This window comes from Equus asinus, chromosome 9 (assembly GCF_041296235.1).
Source record: "Equus asinus isolate D_3611 breed Donkey chromosome 9, EquAss-T2T_v2, whole genome shotgun sequence".
In the NCBI taxonomy this organism is placed as follows: Eukaryota; Metazoa; Chordata; class Mammalia; order Perissodactyla; family Equidae; genus Equus; species Equus asinus.
In genome coordinates this window covers 8,628,334-8,651,183 of record NC_091798.1, presented here as the reverse complement: position 1 = coordinate 8,651,183, position 22,850 = coordinate 8,628,334, and the positions used below count along the sequence as shown (strand labels likewise).

The 22,850-nt window shown below is 53.0% G+C and overlaps 1 protein-coding gene across 2 annotated transcripts in view; it reads left to right on the top strand.

Annotated features, from left to right (window-relative positions):
• Window positions 1-16,986, top strand: part of HRH2 (histamine receptor H2) — a 42,283-nt gene extending 25,297 nt beyond the window's left edge. Inside the window, exons 3-4 of one of the 2 annotated variants that reach the window (XR_001401114.3) lie at window positions 2,011-2,199; window positions 14,164-16,986. Coding sequence is in view for 1 of the 2 variants with exons in the window: in XM_014860036.3 (XP_014715522.2) it covers window positions 14,164-14,356 (193 nt within the window). In the remaining variant the exon portion in view is untranslated. The remainder of the gene's footprint in view (window positions 1-2,010; window positions 2,200-14,163) is intronic. The other variant, XM_014860036.3, reaches the window with a different exon arrangement.
• The last annotated feature ends 5,864 nt before the right edge of the window (window positions 16,987-22,850 follow it).

Below are 22,850 nucleotides of genomic sequence, written 5' to 3'. Positions count from 1 at the left end.
CTCCAATATATCCTATTGTTTACCATTTCTATTTGTCAGTCTAAAATAGTCTAACCTTTCGGCACATTGATTCCATCCTTTCTTAATGGCTTTCATGAGCGCTCCTCTTACAGGCGCCCGGGGCAGCTCGCGCCTCACTAAGGGGCCAGCTGCCCCTACATGTTGGAATCCTGCTGGCTGCGGTGGTCACACCTCAAGGCCATTGGGGTGTTCTCCCACCTCGGGCGTGGAGGTTAGGGAGCCCCAGCGTGAGTCCGGGCCCCACCACTAGTCAGGGGTTGGGTGAGGTGAGGCAGGTCACGGGACAGTCTGAGCTGCGTCTCCGTACCTATAGAGCTGTGGTCACCGTCAGACTCACTTTGCAGAGTTGTTGTAAGAACGAAGGGAGTGGGGATGCAGGAACTCGGCCCAATTCCTGGCATGCGGCAGGTGCTTTAACAGCCACGAAGGTTTGTCCTTCACCATCCATCTCTTTCCCCCTTTCTTCCTCTCGTTTTGTCTCTTTTCTTTTCTTTTCTTTCTTTTATATAACAGTTTATTGAGATACGCTTCACGTACTATACAATTACTCATTTCAAGTGTACAATTCCCTGGTTTTTATATTCACAGAGTTGTGCAGCCACCACCACATGAGTTTTAGAACATTCTCATCACCCCCAGAAGATACCCAGTAGCCTTTAGCCATCACCTCCCAGTCCCTGATTTCCACCCCAACCAAGCAGCCACTCAGTCTACTTTCTGTCTCTATAGAATTGCCTGTTCTGGACATTCCAGGTAATGCAGCTCTTTTGTGCCTGGCTGTCTCACTCGGTGTAATGTTTTCCACGTTCCTCGTTTCCTGCCTCTTCTCCCTTTGTTTCTTCCATTTGGTTTTGTTTTCTTTCCTTCCCTCTGTTTCTCCTCTCCACCTCCTTCCACGCATGCTCCCAATTCTCCTTCAGCAAGCGTTTGTTGTCCTGCGCGGGGAGCTCTAGGCCTGAGGCTGCGTCCTGGACCACCAGTCCCCCCCAGCCCACCCCCCCCCCCAGGCCCGAGGGGAGGGGGCTCCGCTGCTCTCAGGCCTGCAGGGCACAGCCACACAGCCCCGCCGAGCAGCTGCCGCCACCACCACCGCAGAGCCCGGGGGCCACAGCAGAAGTCAGTCCTTTTCATCTTCTCTCTTCAGAGAGTTTGGGGAGTGAGACCCCCTCACACCCCCAGAGAGGAAGTCAGGGGAAGGAGAGCAGAGGGAGAGGAGGTGGGAAGCCTTTTATAGCCTCAAAAGTCGAGAAGAATAAATCGTTGCCCCCCCCCCCACCCCCCACCACCAGGAGTCACTTGAAAGGTAGAGAATTCTCATTTCGCCCCTGGTGACTGGGCCTTTGAAGCCAGCTGGAAGCCCAGCTTGTGCCCAGCCACCCCTTCCTTCCCTCTGGCTTCTCCTCATCTCCTGCCCCTGCCCTTTCCCCACCTTCACTTCTAGCTCCTTCTGGGGCTGTGCTGTGAGGCTGCCTCCCCAGGGACGGTGATGGGCAGAGGAGTGGGTACCACTGCTGGTAACCTTGTCCCCGTAAGAACAAGTGCACTCCAGGTGAACAAATTCGGAGAAGGCCCCTTCTGCAGGGGACCCAACCCCAGGACACGCGGCTGCAAGCAGAAGGTCTGGATGTCAGCCCTGATGCCCTTCTGCTGGGAACAGTCTGCGCAGCCACAGGGAGGTCCTGCAGACCTTCCAGACCCCGCGGGAGATGGCACAGTATGGGACAGGGGTCCGCAAACCTTTTCTGCAAAGGGCCAGATAGTAAATAATTTTTAGACTTTGCAGCCCATACATTCTCTGTTGCAACTGAATCCTGCTGCTGTTATGGGTCTAAAGCAGCCATAGATGATGCGTAAACGAATGGGGATGGCTGTGCTCCAGTAAGACTTTATTTATGGACACCGAAATGTGAATTCCATATTATTCTCACCAGTCACAAAATGTTATTCTTCTATTTATTTTTTTTTTTCCAATCATTTCAACAAACACAGGTTTGGGGCTGGATTTGGTCCCCAGGCTATAGGCTGCCAACCCCTGGTGTAGCTCTGCGCCCTTGGGCTTGCCTTCTCTGAGCCTCAGCCAGCTCATCTGCGAAGTGGGGCTAAGGATGCCTCTGCATGAGGATGACGAGGAGGCTTAGCACCGATTTACGTGAAGCGCCTGGCACAGAGTAGATGCTTGTAAGTGGTAGTTTTTCTTTTCTCTTTTTCTTTTTTTTTCCTCCTCATGGCCCCTCTGCAAAGGAGCAGCTGAAGAGTTCAGGGCGGGCTTTGTGGACTCGTGTCCCCGCTGTGCCACTGAATTGCTCCAACCTGACCCTGACCCTGAGCCTCGCCTTCTGAAAGTGGGGGGCGTTGGACAGTTTCAAGGGGCGACTCCAGCACTCATTATACATAAATGCTTAACAAGGGAGAGGAATTATGCCAAACCCCCAACTTTGTATGTGTCAAGAATCTTCTGGCAAGGGTGGTGCGGAACATGTTTTTGATACTAATGAATCGCTCCGAGTGTGGAGGCAAGTGCAATGAAATGTGTCCTTGTCACAACCTGAGCTTCAAGGGCGGGGTCCAGGGGCAGGTGGGGGTGCAGGCTGGGCACAAGACAGGGGACCTGCGTCTCTCTCTGCCTCTGCCACTGACTGGCTGTGTGGTCTTGAGAAGATCACATCCCTCTCTGAGCCCCAGTTTCCTTATCTGTGAAAGACAGCTAAGCCTTCTGGTGGCTGCCACCGCTCCTAAAGAAGCCTCGGTGAGTCACAGGGCTTTCTGCTTTGGGGCAACGCTGGTGTTTATTAAACCCCTAAGGGCTGTTTGTGGCAGTGTCGGGGAACAGGGACGGGGCATGCCTGAGACCCGCTGGGCATTGCGGGGTGCCCACAGCCCCTGAGGCTCTCCTACAGTATGAAGACCACTCCCTTTCTGCCCAGAGATGGGGAGGTGGGTGGGGGAGTTTGTCCCAACTGCCAAAAAGTGGCTGATGGCTCCACAAAGCATCACTGGGCCTGCTTCTCGTGCAGAAGGTGGTAGCGTGCGGGGAGGGCCCGTGGGCGAGGCTCAGGCCTTTCTAGTTCCAGGACTGAGCACGTACCCTCGTCACCCAGGGATGGAAATGGGTGGGTGGCAGGGCTATCCCCAGTGCCCGGAACATTCAGGGAACTTCCCCTTTCCACACCGACTTGGGAGACACAGAATAATTATGAATACTTACATTTTGTTGAAGTGGAACGTTCACAGTGAAAGTCAGAGAGCAAGCCCCTTCCTGTTGCAGTCTTACGCAACCCCTGAAGTCACGGCTCCATGCTCCCTTCCTGTCTGTCATAAGCAGGTGTGGCCTTAACATCATGGCCACAGGAGGGCCCACACCTTGTGTCCCTACATGGGCCACGTGTGTCCCATACTAGGGCTGCCAGTAGCGCTGACTCATTCCCTCCCCCTTGGCGCCCGTTCCCAGCAGGTGTTTGTCGGGGGATGGGGCCAATAAGGGAGGCGCCAGATGAGCAGGGAGGGGCACAAACACGTGTGATGAGAGCGAGGGCCTGGGGCCCCGCCTGGGACTCAGGGAAAGCCTCCTGGAAGGGGTGACGTCTCAGCTGACTCCTGGAGCACAACAGGAATTTCCCAAGCTGAGGGACAGAGGTGGGAGCTGCGGGTCCCGGCAAAGGGGCAGCCTGTGTGGAGGCCGGGGCAGGCGGGCCCTCACCAGCAGTGGGAAGCCAGTCCATGCTTTAGCGCGGTGGGCTATTGAGAGAGCTCTGAAGGCTGACCTCCCTGTGTTGCTGGCCTGGGGGCCCTTGGGCAAGTCCTTTCCTCTCTAAAACTCTTGTCCCCATCTGAAAACCTGGGCTAGTCATGATAGCACCTCCTTCCCAGAGCTGGGGAAAGGAGCTGGGAAAGGAGCAAGGGCATCAATGCCTGTGCCTGGGGCAGAAGCTTGGAGCACAGCCCCGAGTCCACCCAGCTGTGAGATTCTTTGTTTCAGTCTGCTCAGGGCACCTACAGGCCACCATTTCACCGGTGGTGGAAACACAATTTTCTAGGTCAGGGGAGCTCGGTCACTTCCAGCTGTAAGCATGGTAGCTTTGGAAGTTGAACGCAGCCAATACAAGATTCTCTCCCCTCCCCAGCTCCTTCCCTCCAGGGCAAGCTAAGTTCCCAGAGACTGTCTGGCATCCTCTAGACCAGTCTAGAACTATTGGGCCAGCTTCTCCGTCCATGGTGCCCGCCATGCAGGGCCCAGGGGGACACAGCTGGCTTGCTCTTGGGCTGTCTCTGGCCCTGCTGAGGACCAGCCACATCCTCCTATGGGCCTTGGCTCTGCTGCAGGCCCCCAGCCCCTCTGGGGCACCCCCAGCAGGCAGGCTCCAAGGCCCAGCCACATGCTGGGGTTCACTGTGGGTGCAGGGAGATTTTAGGGACCTCCTGTAACTCCTGTGGGAGCAGAGGATTTGGGGTACAGCAGCTATGTGAAGCTTCCTCACTGCCAAGTGGGCAGAGGCTCCTCCCTCGTCCCAGCTTCCAGCTGGAAAGAGGAGCACGTGGACCTGTGCTTTCAGGCCCCACACTCACCCTCAGTGGCCCCCACTATAATGACCAGAGCTCCTCCGGTCAGAGCTCTGACCCCAAAGGAGGGGCCCGGGGCACCTCACCCTCAGCCTCCTGTTGGGGTGGTGGGGCGTTACTCTCACAGGCTCTGGAAACCCACAGGACCTTGGCCTCTCCCACCACTCTTTCCTTGTGGGCCTTAAGAAATGGTCTCTGCCCTCACCTGCAGTTGCTGCCAGAATGGCGGGGGCGGCACTGGCGAGGGGACAAGCAAGGGTGAGAAGCCACGCAACCCCTGACATCTAAAATAATGTCCTATCCCACCCCCCGAGACGCAGCACACACCTACACAGTGGCCCGCATTCAACACCCAGCTCCCCGGCGAGGGGGACTCTGAGCATTTTGCTCCAAGGTGGTTGAACCTGGCGGGGGCAGATGCTGCCTAGGAGCTGACTGACCTTACCTGGCCTCCCCATGCTGCAGTTTCTTCATCTGTAAAATGGAGACATTGCTAGTACTCACTTCACAGGGTTGTGTAAGGGTTAGAGGAGGGAATAAATACGCAGACCCAAGATTGGCATCCGGCAGGTGGAGAGCCCGCTGCACCCCGGCCACGGCAGCTCGCTGGCAGGGACAGGTGCACGAGGAGCCTCGTGATTGACTGGAATGTGTCCTGATTGTTGTCCTTTGTTGTCTCCACATTTTTTGCTATTATAAGCAACCCTGTGATGAACATCTCCATGCAGAGAACATTTTGTCTTTCAGATTATTTCCCTAGAAACTGAATTTCTAGAAACAATTACCAGTCAGAGGGGAGGGATGTTGGGCCTGTTGTAATACTTGGCCAAATTGTCTTCCAGGCAGGCTGCACGGCTTCCCTGCCACCAGCCACGTCAGAGCTGTCGCTTCCTCGAGGCCGCGTAGGGGGAGGCTCCTGGGGAGTGTTGTGAGGGGACCGACGAGGGCAGAGGGTATAGACGGCAAGGAGGAGGGGCCACCAGCGCATAAGGATGGGCAGAGGGGCCAGGGAGGAGAGGAGAAGAGTCTGTGAAGGGACTGAGGACTGAGGAGGGGCTTTCAGAGGGGAGACCCTGTCCCTGTCCAAGACCTGAGCCGTTCAGAGACCAGAGAGCCCGTAAGTCTGCATCAGAGACCAGAATGGTGCTGCAGGGGGCTGAGCCCGAGATGCGGCGCCCCAGGGTCCTGGAGGACCCGAGCCTCAGTCCACCGTCTATGAAACGGGCCTGACTCTTCACCTGCCGCTCAGGGGTGGGATGGAATGAGTGATACGAAGTGACTGAGAGGTGCCTCGGCCCTGTGGGTTCTTTTCCCGTGAGCATCCGCTGGCGAGAGTGTGCAGGGTCTTTGGGGTTCCTTCATTGTCAGAAAACATAGCACTCTCAGATGGGGGCTCCTGGAGGGTTCGAGCAGCGGGGCAGGGGGAACACAAGGCCGGGACTGGGGAGATCTGAGCGTGACCCAAATCCCCTGTGTATGGGGGTGGGGGCATGGCGAGCTTTGAGGTCGGGCCACGCTGGGCTCTCTCGAGGCTCTGCACTTACTTGCTGTGAGTTCCTAGGCAAGTGACTAAAGCTCTTTCGGCCTAGACTTGCTCATCTCTTAGCAATAAGGCTATAAGGACTATGTTACACATCACAACACATGTCACACATGTCACAACATGGATCTTGTGAAAGTGGTGTTGATGCCTGGCCGTGAGCAGTAGGAGCTGGAGACATGGAGGCAGGGGAGGGGTCCAGTGGAGGCCAGGCTCCCCATGCCTCCACGTCTCCTTCAGGCAACGAGCCCAACGTGCTGTAACATACCCAGCTCCCCTGGCTGGCTGTGACCTTGGGCAAGTTTCCTAACCTCTCTGTGCCTTAGTTTCCTCCTCCATCAAATGGGGAAAATAACAGTACCTACCCCATGGGGTTGGTGTGTGGATTAACTGAGCTAATACTTACAAAATGTTTCGAGTCGGGCCCAGCGTTCAGGAGGAGCTCAGCACGTGATGACTGTCATTGAGTTGCTCTTAGGGCTCAGAGCACAGGCTTTGGACATAGCAGACGTGGCACAGAGCCTGGTTCCTCTACCTACTAGTTGTGTGACCTTGGTCAGGTCACTTAACTCCCTGGAGGGCTATGCCCCTCATCTGTAGAGATAAGGGTGGCGGTGCCCACCTGGCAGGCCAAGCACACAATGAGCGTTTGCTGTGACTGTTGGCCGAGGGCCTTAAGGAAGACACCCATGAAAACTGCCAGACCCATGCCTGCAGCCTGGGCTCCCGGGTGCTGGGTGCATGCTCCTCGCCAGAGGGGCACCCTCCTTCCCACCCGCCCAGGGGGTCTCAGTGCACAGGCAGCTGCAATCGCACTGACCCATGTAGTCCTAAGTTCCTAGAGAAGGGCCAGGCCAGGCCACCAGCTGAGACCGCGCCCTGGTCGGTTCCTGACTCCTCTGCCCCCAGCCCTCGGCAGCACTCCAGGACCTGCCAGGTCACACGCAGACTCCTCCACCATGACCCAACCGTTCTGGCTGCTGTGTCCCTTCCTGTCTCCTCTCCCGCTGTGTCCCTGGCACCTTCTTCTCCAGCTGGACTAGATCATGTGTTCTCAGAGCACAGCCCACAGCTCGCTGCCCCTCGGCCTGAGGAAGCCTCCCCTCCCCAGTGCCCCACTCATCGCCCAGACCCAACTCTAATGCCACCTGCTCCGCGGAGCCTCCCCTGCTCCCCAGGACCAAAAATGGCTTCTGTGCCACAGAATCCTGCCCGTGCATGCCCACGCACACTCAGGCACTGGCACACACTCACGCTCTTGTGTGCACAATACCCACACGTGTGTTTGCACACACATACCACACACCGACTCACACTCATGAGTTACTTGAGACCTGTGACCTGCCCTAATCGTCCGCATCTCTCATCTTACCTGTGGGTCCCGTTCTGTCGAGTCACTTGGTCTGGTCCTCAGGAAGGCGCATGCCACAGTGGGAAGAGAGGGCACTTGGGAGTTGACAGCTGTGGGTTCAAATTTGGGCTTTGCTACTGAGTGACCCCAGGGCATCACTTACCCTCCGGAGCCTCAGTTTCCTGGTCTGTGAAATGGGGACAGCCATACTTGTCCTATAGCCACTGAGAGGGTTAACTAGAAAAAGTATGCAAAATACCCCGTCGGGAGCTAGCATGTGAGCACTCAGTAAATGCTAGTTTTTGTCAATCATTGATTCATTCACAGATGCCAGCTCTGTGCCGGGCCCCACCGAACTGCTAAAGTCACAGGCAACCCCTCCCTTGATGACCTCCCAGGCTGGTCACAGGCTGTGACCCGCCAGTGTTCAGGGATCGTGCCCTGGGAAGTCCCTCATCATAACCCTTGTAGGAGCCTGAAGCTCCCTGACCCTCAGCATCTATTTCCCTCGTCATGGGAAAAACAAAAGGGGATTCAAGGTTTTGTGGCTGTTACCTATTGATCTCAGCTAAGTCCCAGGGAGCTCTGGGGGTGCCTTTCTTGGATAAATGTCACCTTATTTGGTGTGAAAGTGAACACAGGGTGTTTGCACAGCTCCTGCAGGAAGCCTGCCCTGCGTGCACCTGACGCTGCTCCTGAAGGACAGAAAGAGGGCTCCCCCATGGCCTTGCGATGGGGTGCCGTCCCTGCCCGTCGTCCTGCCCTGGCCTCCGCCCTTCAAAACAGGTGCTGGCGCAGGCAGACCTTTGTGTTTACTTCCAGAAAATTATGAGAGGCCGTGAAAAAGTCATTTCTTTCCTGAGCAGCGGGCTGAAGTTTGGTCGTTTCAGCCTATTGGGTTCTACTGGTTTGTGGTAGGAAACAAAGGCATCTGAAGAAAACACTCTGATTGGCTCTTGGGTGACTCGGTGTCCTGAAATGTCCACCTTGTAGCTGATTTTAGGACAACCAGAAATTAATCTGGCCTGGAGAAGAAGGTTCCCGCTGATTTTGGCCAAAGCTCAAGGCCCGGAGGATGTCCCCTGGTGGGTTGTGGCTGGCTCCCAGGACGGGAAAGCCATTTCCCCTTTCTGGTAGCCTCCGCTTCCATTTCCTCATACAGGAGAGGAGACTTCCTGGTGACCCAGTTCCCTGGATGTCGGTGAAACTGACCCTCGGGTTTGGCGGTTCTCCTGTGTTGTTGGAGGAGGGCGAGGGCCTGCGTCCAGGGATCGGTCCAGACCCTCAACACAGTCCCTCAACCAGCAGTCCTTGGTGACCCTCGGGGGGCAAAGCAGCTTCTCCCGTACCCAGCGCAGGAAACAGAGGAGGAGGAGAATTTCTTAGAATTTCAAAACATTTCACTTCTCCCATCTCGTCTCACGGCTTCAACAGCCCTTCACTGGAATTGTGCCCATTTTACAGATGAGGAGAGCGACTTGAGAGAGGAGATGAAGTTGTCTGAGACCCGACGGCAGGGGAATGAAGAAGCCTCAGGCCGAACCCAGGACTCCTGGTTCCAAATCTCACACTTTGTCCCCGTTATCCTGGCACACGGCTGGTGCCCAGAAGGTGTTGGCTGACATGGGAAATGTCCCTCCTTGTCTCTCCTGGGCCCCTGCCCACGAGGCTCTTCCAGGCTAGCAGAGTGGGAAGGTAGATAGAGAAAGAAAGCCAGCATGAGACACGGCACATTGGGGCGAAGGCTGCCAGGGAGCCAGGAGAAGTGCTTCTGCTTCTGTCCATCTGTGAACTGGCAAAGTCAGGAGATCGGAGAACTGCTGTCTGAACTGAGGTCTGTTAGGGTTTTCATTCGTTAGTTCACACACATAATTGAACATCTACTATAAACTTGGACAGTGGAGTAGAAGATGAAAGATCCAAGGGCTGCTTTTAGTCTGGAAGATAGACGGATAAACTGATGCTTCATTCAAGGAGGTGAGTCCCTCAGCAGAGGGGCTATAGGGGCCAGCAGGAATCAGTAAACCTGGGAGACCTCAGAGACAGCTTCCCAGAGGAGGTGATGCCTGAACAGAATCTTGAAACAGAAGAAGTTGGACAGCAAAGAAGAAAACAAAGGATTTTCAAGCAATGGAAGCAACGTGTGCAAAGGGATGGATATAAGACATAGCAGAGTTAACATGTGCGTGTAGCTGTTCTGTGTGATAATTTGCACTAGAAGCAGTAGAGGATAATGCAAAAGGGCACTGACATTCACTATCTGTAGTCCTTACAACAGTCCTGTGAGGTTGCTGTTATTAATTTATTTCACGGATGAGAAAACTGATATTCAGAGAGGACCTGAGCAGGGCTTCTGACAGACTAGCACTGAAACTGGGTCCTGACCCTTGGTGGCTGAACGTGTTATAACACCCTCAATGTGGAAAGATGAGGTTCGGATCAAAAGAACGTTTACTTAGGAATATTACCCATCAGGACACTGTCAGCTGCCCACAGCAGAAACCCAGTTCAAAGAGGCTGGGATGGGTGGAGGTAAGGAATTGGCCCATAGAATGAAGAGACCAGGAGTAGCTTCAAGCATGCTGGATCCAAATGCTCAAAAGTCATCAGAAATTTGTCTTTCTCCAGCTTTCAACGCAGTTTCACACTGTGTTGACTTCACTCTCAGTCAGTCTCCCAGAGTGCCACCGGCAGCTCCACCATCTCACCGTCTCAGCAGCTTACATCTCACCCTAGCAGCCCCAGTGCAAAATATGTCCCTTTCCTACTGTTTCAACAAAAAGTTTCAGGCTGGAGTTTCATTGGCTGGACTTGGTCTTGTGTCCAGTACCCAGACCTGGAGCCAGGGCACAGAGTAAGAGGTCAACCCACCTGACCCACATGGACAAAGAGAAGGAGGGTTGGATCCCAAAGAATCAAGGTGCTGTTACCAAGAGAAGGGGAGCTGGGAACGGGAAGATGAAAAGGACAGGTGTTCACCATAAGCACTTGCTGGGTGGCAGACGCTGTACTACGTGCTCTCCTAAAACCCCATTAACATGCCCTCCCTCCAAGGCTCAGGGCGAAGATGGGCCATGGGGCCGTGAAAGGGGTCAAGGATGTTAGACCTCCTAGTATCTGTGGGCATGTGTAATGTGATAGAGTCTACACAGTATGGGAATCCAGCTTCGTGTTGCACCCTAACTCACACTGGCATGAAAGGCAACTCAGCACAGGAGCAGGGCTCCATGCCCCTAGACCTTGTCAAGGTAAATATGCATGACAACATTTTTCATAAGAGGGTAGAAATTCCATATGGTGAGGAGGAAAGAGAATGAGAAAAAAAGGGCAGTTTAAAACAAAGCAAGAAAAGGCAGGAATTTTAGAAAAGGTGGGACAAATATAAAACACGAAATCACGTTGAAAAACTTAGTCAAAATATATCAGTAATCAGAGTCCGTGTAAATGGAACAAACTGGCCAATTAAAAAAAATGAAGATTGTCAGATTTGACTTTTTAAATTCGAACAAATGTTTTTACAAGAGATAGACTTAAGGAAACAAAGACGTTGAAAGTGTAAGGAAGGAAAAATAAGATATACTAGGCAAATACTAAGCAAAGGAAATCTGAGTAGCTACACTGATATCAGACAAGGTGAACTTTAAGCAAAAAGTGTTACTAAAGATAAAGATGGTCACCATATTTTGAAAAAAGGTTCAGTTCACCAGAATGATAATTCTAAACTTGTATGTAACCATAAACTAACTTATAGGTCAAGTAAAATGGACAGAACTACAAGGAGAAGTTAATCATTAACATCGTAAACAATATTAAGAATAAAAGTTAGATCCTATTATACATTGCAGAGATTAATAAAGTTAATAAGAACATTGCGATCAATTTTATGCCTCAAACAGGGGAAACTCAGATGCAGTGAATGATTTCCTAGCAAAACAGAACTTGCCAAAACCGACTTGGGAAGAAATAGAAAATCTGAATGGTCCTATGATCATTAAAAATAAATAAAATAGATGAAACATCAGTAGTACTTGGTTTTGCAAAGGACTTCTCCCAGACCCGCAAGGAAGAGATCGCTGCAGTCCTGCACACACTCTATCAGGGGAAAGGAAAAGGGAAACTCTCCAATTCATCAGATGAGGCCACAGCATAGTGTCGATTCAAAAGTAGCCCGAGAAGGGAAACCATAAAAAATGAGAGACAACTCCCATGTCCATCAGCGGGGGAGTGGATGCACAAATGGGAGTGATTCACACAGTGAATGCTTTGTAACAGTGAAAATAAACTACAGGTATACGATCAGCACAGTTTAATCTCAAAAATGTAATGTTAACCAAAAAAAGGGTAGCTACAGAAAAAATCATAAAACATGATTCCATTTCCAAGTAAAATGCTGGCAAAACAACACAATATATCATTTCGGGATACAAAAATATTTGCTGAAACAAGTCAGGCGCTGAGGAAGTCCTGTTTCTTAACCTGAGAGGTGATCGCTCTCGTGTCGATTTTAATATTCCGTATTGTTCTTGAAACCCTGCGTATGTGTTTTTTATGTAGTCTCTTTGGATGTATGACGTATTTCATTTTAAAATCTTTCAGGATGGAATAGACATGTAACAGCTCTGAGTAGAGGAGTTACTAAGATGTTTATTTTCTTCATTTTGTTAATCTCTACGCTCTGAATTTTTTACCGTGAACGTGATACTCTCCTAATAATACTATCTTAAGTGATTTTTAAGCCATTTGGAAGAAGAGAGATGGTTATTTCTTAGCCCAGACCTAGCTTCCTGTCAGCAATTTCAGTGAAAGTCACTGTATCGGAGCTGCAGGCTGCGTCTGGAATGTTAATCCACAGCGGCTATCTGCCTGCTTGGCAAATATGTGCCGTGCTGGCGCAGAGCAGGTCTGGAGCCTCTGAAGTTCCTCTGAAGGGTGTGACCTTGAGGTCCAGGTGAGCGCAGGTGTTCTGCAGAGGGAGGGGCTGGCCAGGCCTACAGGGAGAGCTTGGGCCACGCAGGGCCCCAGCAAAGGCTGAGCTGGACCATACCGCGCGTTGAGGGGCGTGTGAGTTTGGCCACGGCTGTTGGCTGTGTCCTTACTCCCAAAGCCTTTCAAAGTCAGGTGTCTGAATCCACGGCTCCCGTCTGATAGATTCTAAAGGGAAGCAAGATGCTCTTTTCTCTCCCTGTGTGGAAGGGGGAAGGAGCAGTGAACTGGATTCCTCTGGTGGCCAGATGACCTTAACGGGTGACAGCTAGAGCTGAGGCCAGGCAGGAGTTTCATGGCACATCCAGAGGAATTGCAGTGGTCTCAGGACAAGCCGTGGGTGGCTCCCAGGTTGAGACTGGACGAGGAAAGCTACCATTCCAGCCTAAGAGGGAAGCAAGAAAGTAGGTAGCCTTCGTGGCCTCAGACATTGCCGAAGCCGGATTTCGTCCTGCCCTGGGGCCGCAGGTCCATCACACTGTCTCTGGGGACCCAGGCAAAGCTCGGCTTCCCTGTGTTGGGCGTAGTGTGAGCTGGATGGGCCGGGGACTCCCCCAATCACAGGTGCTTGCAAATCGCTTCCCCATCCAGCCCGCAGTCCTCTCCCACCAGCATTATGTGCACTTAAATCTCTACACCAATTCACTGTTTTCACTGAAATGCATGTATAAGAAAACTTTACCTCATCGCCATAAATGGAAGTGCAGCGTCTCATGTGGGAAAGGCACAGACTGGTGAGCTAGATAAATGACACAGATCAGAGCTAGTTGCCTGGTAGAGGCACTGAACCCAGCCTCCGCTCTGTCTCTGCAGTAAGCGGAGATGTGCAGGTGCCAGCTGCTGGCATGTGGAGACACCACGCCGACCCTTCCCCTTTGACCTCACGAGGCTTGAAAGAAAAGTGACAAAGGAATTCCTCCTCCCGGGAAGTAGTGAAAGAGAAAGCGATCTACACCCACGGGCTAGCAGGCGGCAGGGAGAGGACGTCTGTATGCCCAGAAGTGAGCAAATCCTCTTTCTTCTGAAAATGTATACATTGCTTAACACTTCCCTGCCAAGTGTTTGGCTCACTCCCCTTCAGCGACCTTCAATCAGATTGACTCAACACTCACTGACTGGGGACCTACTGCGTTCAGCCACAGTTGCAGGGCCTTGAAAGGCAGGCACCTTGCCTTCGAGGAGCACACATCTAGTGGAGAGATAGATGTGTTCACAGCTGGTTTTAATGCAAGGCTGAGTAAATCTCTGTGTCGTCTTCTCCCAGCCTTCCCCCAACTCATGCAAGGCCTGCTGTAGATGCTCAGGCATCATTTCATTAAGATTCAGAAATAGCAAACATGTGGTGGGCCCCTGCTGTGAGCCAGGCAATGTGTGGGATACTTTTAGAAATATTTTTATAGCACTTAACCCTTTCGAGAATTGGAAAGATGGTTATTTTTACTTCCATTTGAAGTCAAGAGGGGTTAAGTAACTTGACCAAGGGTGCACAGCATGTTAGAAGCTGACTTGGGATTTGAGAGCGACTCTCCCGGATGCTCCCGCTGTGGGTTGAGGGAAGAAGTCTCTATAGCACAGGGGAGGTTTCCTGCCCCCTCCCACCCCAGCCTTCCCAGGGCCTGGCTTGAAAGAAGCAAAAGCCAGTGGCTAGGCCCTGCCCCCTGGCCTTGCTCAGTGGTCACCTCAGCCCTGATCTGTGCTTGTGTCTCCGCAGGAAGCCAGCACTCTCCTGCACCATGTGCTCCAGCAACCTTCTGAGCTGCTGCAAGAGCCTGTGGGGGCTTAGGTTCCTCCAGAGACATGTGGGGGGCCCCTCGGAGGAGCAGCCGGGGGAGCCACTGTTTGAGGAGCCACTGAGGACACCGCCCCAGGAAGCGGTGAGGACACTGCCCTCCGAGGCTGTCTAGACCCAGCCTCAGGACGCTGAAGATACTGTTCCTGGCCACCAAGATTTGACTCCTGGAGCCACTAAGGAGCCAGCAGCCCCCCCAAAGTCACAGCTGAGGCTGAGTCTGGGGACTCCCAGAGCACACAGTGGGGTGCCAGGGTCCTCGGGCCCAAGACAGAGCAGCCTTCTGTGCTCGGCGTTCCCAGACAGATGTTCAGGACCCCCTGGGTCCAGGTCCGCTGAATCCCATGGGTTCAAAGCTCACGTTGGTGCTGGCCCTGAGTCATGAGCAGGGGTGGCGGGACGTTCGGGAATGCATGCACGTGTGTGCACAGATGTGTACGTGCTGGAGCACGCTGCCTTCTGAGCAGAGGGTGTTGTCAATAAAGTGTTAGCCTCTCACTGCCCCGCGGGCTCTGCAGGATGACGGCCAGGAGAGAGAAGGGAACGGGAAGGAAGTAAACAAGCCTTTAATGAGCACCTGCCCTGTGCGAGGTCCTCACCTGCCTGACTCACGGAACCCTTATGACACCGTTTGCAGTAAGGGTCACTGTCCCCACTCCACAGATGGGGAAGCTGAGGCTCAGAGAAGTATGGGGCCTGCCCAAGGCCACTCGCTAGAATGTGTGCCAGGCTCATAGAAGATGCTCGGAAAATAGTTGTTGAATGAATAAATGAACGGGTGGGAGGATGGGTGAGGAGCCAGGCCGCCAGCCCACGCTCTTGACAGGACACTTCACTGCCTCTCAGGAGGGAAGTCAAGATGCTTCCTTGACTCAGCCTTCCCTCCTCCTAGCAAGGCTCAGGCCCGGAGCCCGGGGCCCTTCATGCTGCAGTCCTGACCCTCTCTGGTGCTTTTCGTCAGCAGCAAGTGGCATGGCGTGGACTTGCTGGGGAAAGTGCCCCGTGACAGGGAGGAGAGGTGGAGGTTGGGGGCACAACAGACCTGAGTGGGGGAGTTGGCCCCACAGCGCCCTCTGCTGGATGCATGACCTTGGGCATGTCAGGGGACCCCTCTGAGCAGCTCTTTGTTTCTCTTCCAAGTGGGTAGGCTACCTTTCCTATTGACAGGGTGGTTGAAGAGACCCAAGGAGGTGGGGGTGGTGACAGCCCCAGAGTGATGACAGTGTCAAGGGACAGTCCTCTCTGGCCATTGCTCCTCCATGAGCCCACTCTTCCCTTGGTTCCAAGACCCCCTCCTGGTGTCCCCTCCCTGCCCACCTATGCCTTTCCAGTCCCCCTGGCAGTTCACTGTCCTCTCCCTGGCCATCAGATGTGGTCCTTCCCCGAGGCTCAGTCCTGAGCCTTCTCTTCTCGTGGAGATTTTTCTCCCTCCATGGCCTCGTCTGCACCCTTGTAACTCAAGTCACCATGGAATTTACCTCTGAGGAGATTCCTCTCAGATTCGTCCTACAGCCCCGGCTCCTTCTGGGAGCTTTCTACCCACTGCTGCCCAGACGGCCCCTCCAGTGGGTGTTTCAAAGGCGTCTCACCTTCAGCATGTCCACAGCTGCACCTTGATCTTGTCCCTGCACTGCTCCTCTCCCAGGGGTCCCCTCTCAGACAGAGGCCCTGCCATTGGCCTCAAAGGCTGAGGGTCTTGGCACCTCCCTTTTCCCGACTCCTCATGGTCAATCCTCTCGAGTCCTCCCACATGTATCCACTGTCTGCTTGATGCTCTCCACCTGCCCTGTCATCACGCGGTCCCACTGGCATCCCCGCTGTGGGGATAATTGAGACAGCTTCCTGACAGCTCTCTGCACTCCCCCACTTGCTTTCCTACAGTCCACTCTCCAGCCCACAGGCACAGTGGGCTGTGCAGAATGCAAACCCCATCATGTCACACATTTGGAGGAAAACATCTTTCACCCGACGTGTCCCGCCTGCCCCACACTGCCCTCCGTCTCTTCACCGCAGCCCTCCTGGCCTTCTCCTTTTGGTTCGTTTATCTCACTGCTCCTTCCAGCCGCCAGGCCATGCCCAGAGCTGTTTCCATGACTTGAAATGCTCTTCCCGACCTTTCAGCCACGAGATTTAAGCTGAAACAGCACTTTCTTGAGGAATCTTCCTTGACTCTTCCTAGTAGACCAGGCCCCCAACACTCATCCCAGAAGTGACCTTGGAAGCCACTGGCGTGGTTGTAATTTACAATCGTACGTGTGATTCCCCGAGCCCTATCTGTCTGCCCCACTCAGGAGGTCGTGGGTCTTGGCTGTTTCTGTTGATCATTGTATGTCTAGCCCCTAGAAGAGTGTTTGACACATAGTAGGAGCTTTAAGCAGTTTATCTGCCACTGCCCCTGAAGGCATGATTTGCCCCAGTGGCCCCCAGCTGGCTTTCTTCCGGAAGCCCCAGAATCCCATCTTGGGAATTTTTCCCAGGAGTCTGAGCCAGGCGGGCCTCTAAGCCATGGAGCCCTAAGACTGGTCTGGCTGATCACAGGCTCAGCTGATCAGGGCTGAGGTCAAGGTGCCCACTCACCACCTGCCACTGCATGGGGCTCCTTCAACTCTGACTCTGAGCTGCCCCCACCCTTCCAGAGGCCTGAGCCTCTGCTGGCTGCAGAAGTGGGGTGCATGCTGTCTAGAGAGGAGCATCTGCAGTGGGCCCCCAAATCCATGTTCTCATGATGTTCCAATAAAGCTATCGAAACAGATGCTGCCTCACGGTTTTATTTTTAACTCCCTGGTGAGGGAATACTTCCCAAACTTCATCATACGGTACGTCTTGATTTAGAAAAAGTTATGACAAAATGCTGGGGTAAAGGACAACTTGGAAATTACCTTAAAAAGTAAAGGAGTTTTCAGGAAACTAAGTTTCATCTTAAAACACCATGTTAGACATGAGGGATGGGCTGACAAAAAGGACCAGGCCTTCATCCTGCTCATCTGGCGAGCCAGGTGCATGGCAGATGCTCAGCACGTGTTTGCGGAATGGAATGTTTCTGAAGGTGTCGTGTTCAGACATGCCTTTTTTTAAATGGGGGAAAAAGACAGCTTAAAAATGGAAAACTTGTCAATCAAGGAATTCTGCAATAGAGAGTAGGTGGGTGAGGCACAAGTGAGAAACCAAGTCAAGAAAACATTCATGGATTCCGTACAAGGAATGATCGCAAAGGCACCAAGGAAAGGGTTTGGAAAATGAAGGGAGGGAGCTGGCCGGAGTCAACGACACATTTTGATAACCGCAGCATGTCCCCGGGCTGGGAGGAGGAGGCTGTAGGAGACTCTGGTGTTCTGAACTTCTGGCCTCGCTGCAGAACCCGTAAAAACATATGTGGTGAATTTCCACAGGAAGCGGAGAAGAGACTGTGAGTCATCGCAAGCAGAGCTTATGGGAGCTGATCTGCCTGAAACAGGTTTAAATATATTTCAGGGCAGAAAAGACAAAGCTGTGTTAAGGGAGACTTGGGAAAGATGAAGTGGAAGATTGAGTCAGTAGGTGATGTTCAGCAGTTCTGTGTAGATGGAAAGAAATGACAGGGAAATGTCCCCTGGGCTATAACCGTGGGTGCAATGAATATTGGGGTGCTTTATAGGCAACCAGCCAGGGCTGGAAGCCTGGGAGCCACAATTTCCAGACTCCCGTTCCAACAGGTTTAGATTCCACCCGTGGGAAGCGGAAGAGAAGCAAAGCCATTATTGCTACGTAGGCAAGGTGGGGAGGGCTGGGAGAAGAGAGAGGAGGCAGGGAGGCTGCAAGGGGCTGCCGCGGGGAGTCCTGGAGCAGAGTGGGCCCCAGAGAGAGCTGCATTAAGGACCATTGTCTCAACCTGTGATGAAGGGAAGGCTTTGGACGGTCTTCATCAGGATCAGGAAGTCTGTGTTATGAAAAGATCATTCAGACTCCAGTTTGGAAGATGAACTGGGGGAGCAGGGCGGAGGCACAGTGAGCGTGAGCAGCCCTGCTCCCGGGGGGACCCACAGTCACAGTTTATTAGGATCCACCCGGACTCTGCTGCAGACGTCGGGCTGCATGCTGGGAACCCAAAGGAATCAGTCCTTCCTTTCCTCGCCCAAGAGATGGCCTTGTCCCTAAATATTACCAGGGAATCAGGGAAGGGATGGGACATGGGAACAAGTGCTGGGGTCGCCAAGGCCAGGAGGAAGGGGTAGTGTGTGGAGTGTGGGAGGACGTGTGCCATGGCAGCCTGCAAGTTCTAAAGGGAAACGTTCCTGGTATTCACTGGACCCGGTGCACGCTGGCCCACGCTGCATTTAAACTCAGGTTAGAAGCGTGGTGGGTGGTGGGGAGTGCTCAGTAGCCTGGATTGAGGAAATCCCATTGGAATGCCATCTCAGCCAAGTAGCCAGCTGTTCACACTTTGCTGACTCAACTCCATCTGGAGCGTGTTGGGAGAGTTTATCTTCAGTGTCCATTTGAGGGGGCTCTTTCCAGGTCACTCAAGGAGGAAATGATAGCCGAGGACACACATCTCCCACCAGATTTCCAAAATCCCACCAGAATTCCAAGCATTCCGGTGATAACTCAGAAGCTCTCAACCATCACCAACAGCTTGCAGGGTCACTAGAAGAAGTCCTCCTTCACCCTGCCCTCAGGGGCTCAGAATTCCTGATTTTGGAGGTCATTACAGATGTTGGCACCATGTCTCTGGCTTCCCAGTTCAGGGTCACGCAGCGGACATGCTTCCCACGCCCCGAGATGCCCCCGTGCCAGCCGGAGCTCCAGCCTGGCTGCACTACAGCCCTCACTTGGCATTGCCAAGGCTCTCAAGAGTCCAGGGGGCCTGGCTGGATTCTCAAGAAAATAGGGCCCCAGCGGGACATGCTGCCTGGGCCGTGTGACTCCAGATAAACCTGTCCTTCACTTTCAACTGACATTTATGAGCCCCTCAGTGCACCCAGACGTTGTGTCGGCCTCTCCATGGGCACTGGCTCATTTCTTCCCCTGGGCGGCCCTACCAGGTAAACGTGACATCCACACTGGGGCCTGAAGAGGGACACGACGACCCAAAGTTGAAAACTCAAGTAAGTGACCTAGCTGGGGTTCCAACCCAGAGCTGCTTCACTCCAAATCCAGGTCTTTTCTTTATCATTCATACTATAAAATTAATTCTTAAAGATTAAGTGATATATAGATACAGCCTCTTTTCAAAATTGCGACATTACAGAGAAAGCCTGATTTTCCTTGGCCACCTCTCCCCATCTTTTCCCCTAGCAATTTCCCCCGGGGCACCCACTGTACCCAGTTTGCTGTGCGACGTTCTGTTTAGTTTTGTTTGGTTTTAAACATAAAAATTATACTGCGCCTAAGGCACTGAGCTCAATCTTTTGTCTCAAGGTTCAACCACATTAGGACGTAGAGGCCTCCTTCACTCTTTGTAACCTCCAGAGAGTGTTCCAGGCGACGGGTACCGCACAGTTCATTTAGCTGTCCTCCCACCCATGGGCATTTGAATCCTTTCTAATTTTTAGCTGTTTAAACAGCAATACGTTGATCATCTGACAATGTTTTCCTGTACACATGTGCACGTGGGCTTTGTTGGTGCTATGTGTGTGTGCACATGTGTTTAGCATGCTTACGAGTGTACCTCTGGACATGGGGCATACGTGCTGTCCAATAGGCCCCCAAGAGGCGTGGCTCAATCAAGCTCCCACCAACAATACTGAGGGGGCTGGCTCCCCACAGCCTCACCATCCCACCTGCGCCTTTTCTACCATGGCCTGTGGCTTCTTTTATCCCTTAGAAGTGAGAATATTCCTCCTGGAGGTGTCCTACCTCCAGTGAGTGCAGGACAGGATATGGAGGCAGAAGGAATTCTCAGAGCCTTCCCTAGGCTCACCCCAGGCTTTCCATGAGCTCTACCAAGCCCTGCCTTCTCCTCGGGGTCTCGCTGAAGGAAGCCAGCCCTGCCTGCCCAAGACACACAGCTGGTGAGAGCTGTATCAGCTGGTGATGGCCACAGTAGTGCTGCATAACAAACATCCACAAAGATCTCTCAGCATATGACAGTAAACATTCATTTAGCTCACGAGTCTGTAGGCCAGTGAATCCAGGATGGGCTCTGCTAGAGCGGTTGGGCTTCACTCCACGAGCCTCTCATCCTCTCTTGGGACCAGCAGGCTTTGTGTGGAAATGACAGGGACACACGAGGGCAAGCCCAGCAGCAGAAGTGCACCTCAAGTTCCTGAGCACCTGGCCTACAAACACACCATTAGCCAAAGTGCATCCCACGGCCAAGCCATGGTTGGAGTGAGTAAATCTCCCTACCATGGAATCGAGGTGGAGTGGGAGGGAACGTTCCCGCATGACCATCTAGTCCACTACAGAGGGGGAGCCTGGAGAGGACCTGAAAGCTGCCTGGCTCCAGAGCTCTGCAGAGCGGGGCCCTCGTGGGGAGGAGCCCTGGGTCTCCAGAGCGACTGGAAGTTCCCTGGGGCTCTTGAAGTCTCCCCACTCCCCAGTATTACAGTTACTTCCAGTCTCCTGCACACTCTATGTTCATCCTCTGCCCTGGCCTGCAGCAATATCTTTAGCACTCAAACCTGGGCCTTGGCACCGCCTGGTTGAAGGCCCTTCAATGCTCCCACCCCCGCCATTTCCACGGCCCCCTTAAATTATAATCACTGGGGCAGGGCATTCAGTGCTGCCCCGTGGTGTGGCTCTGCCGAACGATCCCGGCTCGTCTCACACCTCTCTCCCTCTGCTCCATGCTCCCACCCTGCCCACGCTCTCTCACGTCCTCTCCCTCTCTGGCTGTGTCTCTAGCAGAATTGCCTTCCCAACCTGGTTTGTCCTTAGTCATCATTCAAATCCCAGCTTGGGCATCGCCTCCATTTCAAAACTGCCCCGTCCCGCTTCCTAATAATAGCTCACCACTCCTCCTGGTGCTTGCCTCTGTCACCGGACACATCTCACACATCCCAGGGGCTCCCAGACCTGGACACCTGCAGGGGCCACCAAAGTTCCCTGGTAAAGACAACAGAAAAGACCATCAGCGGTTTCTAACCCACATCCCTGCTGTTGTCTATGCCCCTGCCACACTACTGTAAATATTCTGAGGATCACCTGGCCAAAAGGGGTGGCCAAAGGGGCAGCAGCAACTCTGCTGCACAACGATGTTGCCTCGTGGGGATGTGTTTGAGGTTCTCGTCTTTAGGAGAAGCCATGAATCTGGATTTCTTTTAGTAACATTAGATGAATTAATATTTCTAAAGCTCTCAGAAAAGCGCTCATCACATAGTAAATGCTGTAGAAGTGTTAAAATAAATGGATGAATGGATAGATATACATGATAGATAGATGACAGATAGATGATAGATAAAGATGACAGATAGATGATAGATAGATAGATAGATATGATAGAGACAGATAGATAGATACATAGATAGATAGGTAGATAGACAGATAGATCGATCGATCTTTGAAAAGTTGATGAAATTTTTTTAAAATACTGTACAGACCGAACCAAGCCTTTTCACAGGCCACATTTGACCAGAAGGCTGCCAGTTCCTAGCCTCTGATACAGGATAAGTGCCCTGTTACCTGGGGGAGCCCTTGGAGGAAGGAGTGGGGATGTGGCACTTGGCCTGCCACCCAGAGCAGACTCCACACTGCCAGCCCTCCGTGCATCCCTCATCCCTCTGGGCGAGCTGGAGAGGGAGGGGGGAGAGCAGAGAAGAAGTGCAGAGAGGATGTGGATTCTTCTGTCTCGACCAAGGTTTCTCTGCAGTGCTCAAGAAAGATCTAACGAGCCTCCAGATCCTCAGAGAGGGTCTTCAGTGTGTCCTCCTCCCACCTCCATGGTCAGCACTGGGGGACAGGCCTTGCCGTGGCTTTCTTGAGCTCCTCACCAGCTTTCCAGTCCCCATTCTCCTCCTCTAACATGTCTGGCCATCTCATTGCACCACTAAAGGCACCCCAGAGTTGAGTGGGTCACAGTGCCTGATTGGCTGTGTGGAAAGTTACTTTACATCCTTGCACACGGTTTCCTCATCCATAAGATGGGGATAACTACAGCATCTCACAGGGTTGTTGGAGGATTCAATGAGATATGCCTGCAAGGTGCTTAGGACAACACTGCGATAAAAGAACTTGGGTCCTAGTACAGGGTCTGTAAATGTCAACCATTGCCACAGAGACAATACAAGTCATTCTAAGTACTCTTCTGCTTAAACACCCACGTGGCTCTCACCAACTGTGAGCACATGCTCCTCCGCATGGCATTTCCAGCCCTGCCTGACCTAGGCCACTTCATCCCCCCGTGATCTCACATGGGCGTAGTTTCCAGCCATGAGATGTCCACACGCTGCTCTGAATGGCTGTGCATTCCTGCTTTGTCAGTTCTGAGCCTTCTGAATGCCAAGACCTGGCAGATGACCCCTCTCCCAAAAGTGGGAAGATCCCCCACCATCCTCAAAACTCAGTCCAGGATGTGAGACCAAGTCGGCTGCCCTGGGCACCCAACGTCTCATAGAGATCTAAAGACAGAGCTCATTCTGAGTTTACCCCGAGCTCTCTCCCAGGGACCCAGTGTGCATCTGATCTAGGGG